The following is a 5,037-nucleotide window of genomic DNA, read 5'->3' as shown; positions in this document are numbered from 1 at the left end:
TCTATTTGTTTTTGACCAAAGACCACGTGTCATTTAGCCCAGTCCATTTTAGTTTACTAAATAGTGCACAAAAATGACCTTTAACTTCTTAGAAAGTGGTACTGAACTGGATGAACTGAATCACAGAGCTGAATCAATTGAATCAAAATATCATGTAGTGCAATGTGTCTTAAATTCATATTCAAGTTCTTTGTTTTCTTTGTTGTTTGTTTGATCATTGCTTCATCAATGTCTTGATGAAGCAACAACAATTAATACATTAATGTTTGGTTGCTTGTTTGTTTCTTTATTAAAGATGACACTTTTTGTTATACTGATACTGATCATCAGTCAGTATCTGATATTTTTATTTAAAACTATTAAATATATTGAAAAGCAAATTAAGCGCTTGGCTTAAAAAATACAGGAAAATTCACATAACAAAAACATGCCTTGCAGGAAGAAACCCAGCTTCATTCAGTTAAACTCTTTCACAATAAAATAATTTACACTGCAAATATAAAAAATATGATAAAGTATACATATAATAAATCTATCTTAATACAATGAAGTCTTTTTTTTATTTAAAAAAAAAAAACATTTCCAGTTGCAAAAATATACTACTGCTATTAATAATAATAATAATAATAATAATAATAATAATAATAATAATAATAATAATAATAATAATGATAATAATCCATCCATCCATCTTCTTTACTGCTTATCCTTCAGGGTCATGAAGAACCTGGAGCTTATCCCAGGGAGCATGGGGCACAAACCGTACTATGAAGAAACTATCAGAAACTGCTGATCACATGGGATTTTCACACACAACAGTCTCTAGAGTTTACTCTACAGAAAATCAAACAAACACTGAGCGAGTGACAGTTCTATGGGTAGAAACGCCTTATTGATAAGAGAGGTGAGAGGAAAATGTCTGGATTGGTTTAAGCTTCCAGGAAGTCTTTAGTAACTCAAATACTCTTTGCTACCGTGGTGAGCAGAAAAGCATCCCAGCAGGCACAAAACATCAAACTTTGTGGTGGGTGGGCTATAACAGCAGAAGACCAGATCAGGTTCCACTCCTGTCAGCCAAGAACAAGAATCATGGGCACAGACTCACACACACAGAATTGTCACTCACTCAATGTTTTTTTATTTCTCGTACCATTCTGTGTAAACTCTAAAGACTGTTATGTGTGAAAATCCCTGGAGATCAGCTGTTTCTGAAATACTCAAACCTCCCATCCAATGTTTGATGTGAACGTTAAGTGAAGCTCTTGACCTGTATCTGCATGACTTTATGCATTGTGCTGCTACCACATGATTGCCTGATTAGATAACTGTATGAATGAGCAGGTGTACAGGTGTTCCTGTTAAAGTGGATGGTGAGTGTAAGACAATACATTTTATTGGGATCAATAAAGTAAGTACATCTATCCATCTATCTATCTAGAACCTTTACTGTGTTCAGAGTGATTCATATCCTGTTAATGCAGAAGGCTGGCACAACACTGTTGTTTTATCTGTTCTTCGTTTCTCTTTCTTTTATATGTGATTGATCTGACTACTCAAGATGGCTGTAGTTTCAGATATTAAAAGCTGCTTTGCTTCAAGAATTTGACCTTTGGCAATGTTAGTGAGTATAGGACCTGAGAGTTCCTCGATCTGCAGTTCATTCTGAAGGCAATAACAGTTGCTTTCTGTAACGTCCTCCTGCTCAAGGTTATTCTCCTCAACTTTCTTATGTATGTCTACAAGCTCCATTTCAAACCAGTTTGGGTAGGTTAGTTGGTATGCTTGAAATGCCTTAATGGCTTCTCTTAAGGCTCTGCCAGATGGACAACTGTGGTAGTCATCTCCTCCAAGGCCATCAATGTGTTTAATCCTTCCAGGTTCATACTTCTCCTTGTTCAGGAGTCTGAAGAAGAGCTCTTCAAATTGCCACATCAGCTGGTACTTTACGGTCACATGAAACAGAGCAGGTACATCCTTTTCACTGCACACGTCATCGAAATAAGCTACAGCATACTTCCCAAAAGATGGAGCACGCACAAATTCCGGTATGATGAGGCTGAGAGCCGGGGTCAGCATATCCCCCAAGGGTGAGCGGACGTCCTCCCTGGTCATCACCCTGTACCCTCCGCACATAGCATTCCACTTGGCACACACCCCTGGAGAACACAGGATGAGCATTTTATCAGAGGTACTGGCGAGTCTCTTCCTCTGCATGTCCAGCCACTGGATGCTGCCTATAGTGCTGAGGCATGTAGAGTCCAGCAGATCGAGTGTGACGTCAGTTCCACATTTGGCCCTGAGGAAAGCACAAAGCTTCAGGACGATCTCTGTGTACATTGGGTGGTCCTGAGAGTAGATGATCAGGACTTTACTGCACTCTTGCACTGGAACGATTTCCAGATTGCCCTTGTTTGTGGTGTTATGAGAAGAGGAAGATGGATCTGTCATAGATGGAAGATCAGGGAGAACTTAACTAAATAAAATTCCATTTACAGTGTAAATGATTAAACACCTGTAAGTTTTTATTGTTTAAAAAAATATTTTTTTAAAAATGTAATTTATACCTTTACGAATTGCTCTAATTCTGTTATAGAGCAAAATAACCGTGAAAGCACAGATTAGCAGTCCTGCACAAAGTGTCCCAACTATGTGCCATATCTTGGTTGATGGAATGGTATAATCTGAAATAAACACCAATTTCAACGTTATTGATTACTGAAATAGTCTTAGTCATGTATACATGTATCGGAAACTATTTAACAATGTATCATAATACTTACAGGAGCAAATATTAACTTTTTGTTGGTGATGTGTACACTTTTCCATGCATCGTATAAAGAATGGTTTAATCTGTAAAAAAGAAAGAAAACAAAAAGAATAGAGAAATCATACACTTTCTTTTTTTTTTATAAGCAATGGAAACACAGGGAAACTCTAAATGTGTCTATTTGAATTATTTTAGAACTCACCCCAAAGGAGACCTCACAACGTTTTAACTGCCAAGCATTCAGAGAGAAATTGGTGCTGATTGAAGTACGATTGTCCTTTAAGACGAAAATATTTTGACTCATTTTAATCATGGTCATGCTACAAAGAATGAAGAATACGGAATTCTACAAATGAAATTTACAAAAGCAACCAGTAAAAGGCAGTACCTTTGAGACTGTGTGTGACAGCTCAGTGTGGAAATCGGCAGAATGAATGTATACTTTGTACATGTCAGAGAATTGTGCTGTATTAAATATCACTTCAATCGTGACCCCATTTCCTCCATCATTACTCACTGACCATGTCATGTTGGGATCCCAGAGGCTGCCTGTTATAACAGCACATCTCAGATTTGACATAAGAAACAAGTATAATCTTATAAATTTGGCAAATTCTGGAACCAGGAATAAACACAGCTCACCGTTCTCCAAGCACACACGGAGGTTTCGGAGTAGATAATGTCCACAACCTTTACGAAAGTGAAATATTTCATTACCGTCTGACATACATTCACCATCCACTTTATTAGGAACACCAGTACATCTGGACATTCATGAATTTATCCACACACCCAATCATGTGGCAGCAGCACAATGCATTCACAGGTCAAGAGCTTCATGTTCAAATCAAGCATTAGTTTGAATAAAAAAAATGTGATCATTTTGACGTTGACCATGGCATGGTTGTTAGTGCCAGAAAGGCTGGTTTGGGTTTTTCAGAAACTGCTGGGTCTGACCACCCACAAAAGTTGAGAGTAAACTAGAGTTTACACAGAATGTTGCAAAAAACAAAAAATATACAGTGGATGGCAATTCTGCAGGTGGAAGTCAGAGGAGGATGGCCAGCCTGTTTTGAGCTGACAAGGAATCAATGCTAACACAAATAACCACTCTGTACAATTGTGGTGAACAGAAAAGCATCTCAGAACATGGATTACTGCATGAGCCCCAAGAAGTAGAGTACAGGTGTTCCTAATAATATATATATATATATATATACACACACACACACACACACATATATGCTGTCCCTTCAAAATAACTCAACACACAGCCCTAAGTGAAAATGTCCAAAATGGACACAAAGTGTCAATATTTTGTGTGGCCCCATTACTTTTCCAGCACTGCCTTAACCCTCTTGGTTAAAGCAAAGTGTAATTTCTTCAGTGTTGTCACATGAAAAGATATAATCAAATATTTACAAAAATATGAGGGGTGTACTCACTTTTGTGAGATACTGTATATAAAGAAAATCTAAAGTATAAAACAGCTCAGTTAGTGACGATAATTATCGTGGACTGTGACCTACCTGGAACTGATTTATTTTGCAATTCTGCAAGCCCCCCCCCATGTGGCTTTGGTAAATTAGACACAGAAACCTGATATGTCATCCCTGGATCAACGACAATTTGATCCAGCTTAAAAGACCACTACAAATAAAAAACGAAGGAAATACAATGACAATTTAGAATAAGTTATATAACTCACTAATAAAAGCCTAAAAGGTCATTAATTAGCAGAAAAAGCATGACTACATGACTTATGAGATATGATCTTACTGGCGTAAAGTCTGGCCGATGGATCCAGGAGAAGTTCTTCTTGAAGATAAAGCAAACATATAGGCTGTTATTTGTGGTGAATTCATGCACGTGCACCTTCATCCCCTGCAGGCTATATATCCTTGCTGCAGGAAAAAAAGAAGAACAGCTGAATGAACACTGAAATGAAAATGTATCAAATACTGTATTTATGCAGTGCTTATGAATGCCATATAAAGTCCCACTGTTTAACTCCTGTGGAGCTATATCTTACCATCAGGCTCCTGTTCTAGTGTGAGAGACAATACAGGAACTGTTTCTTTCCTCTCATCTACCTTGGACTTCACAAGGATTTTTACAATGGGGTGTGGACTTGGAGCCTCGACTCTCGGCTTCACCCAGTCTTTAACCGAACAGTTTGGACTGCCTGAGTTCATAAGGAAAGTTTGACGGTGATATAGTGAGTAACTGCAGTGTATTTCAGTAGCTGTTGTAAATGTAATAAAACTTAA

The 5,037-nt window shown here is 37.6% G+C and overlaps 1 protein-coding gene across 1 annotated transcript; it reads right to left on the bottom strand.

Moving 5' to 3' along the window:
• Positions 1–636: 636 nt before the first annotated feature.
• LOC108269049 (interleukin-17 receptor A) lies at positions 637–4,962 on the bottom strand. The gene is made up of 5 exons (XM_053682373.1): positions 4,800–4,962; positions 4,547–4,671; positions 2,781–2,850; positions 2,565–2,681; positions 637–2,441 (listed from the first exon to the last, which is right to left on the bottom strand). The coding sequence occupies exons 1-5, from the start codon at positions 4,960–4,962 to the stop codon at positions 1,531–1,533; spliced, it is 1,386 nt and encodes a 461-aa protein (XP_053538348.1). The 3' UTR covers positions 637–1,530.
• Positions 4,963–5,037: the final 75 nt, after the last annotated feature.

This window comes from Ictalurus punctatus, chromosome 8, assembly GCF_001660625.3.
Source record: "Ictalurus punctatus breed USDA103 chromosome 8, Coco_2.0, whole genome shotgun sequence".
Taxonomy (NCBI): Eukaryota; Metazoa; Chordata; class Actinopteri; order Siluriformes; family Ictaluridae; genus Ictalurus; species Ictalurus punctatus.
This window is presented reverse-complemented; position numbering and strand designations above follow the sequence as displayed.

Coding starts and splice junctions, on each gene's coding strand:
- LOC108269049 (XM_053682373.1), bottom strand. CDS start 4,962: ATGAACTCAGGCAGTCCAAACTGTTCGGTTAAAGACTGGGTGAAGCCG. Junction 2,851..4,546: donor ATCGGCCAGACTTTACGCCA/GTAAGATCATAT, acceptor TCTTTTTTACAG/ATTAAACCATTCTTTATACG. Junction 2,682..2,780: donor AAAAGTTAATATTTGCTCCT/GTAAGTATTATG, acceptor TGTTTATTTCAG/ATTATACCATTCCATCAACC.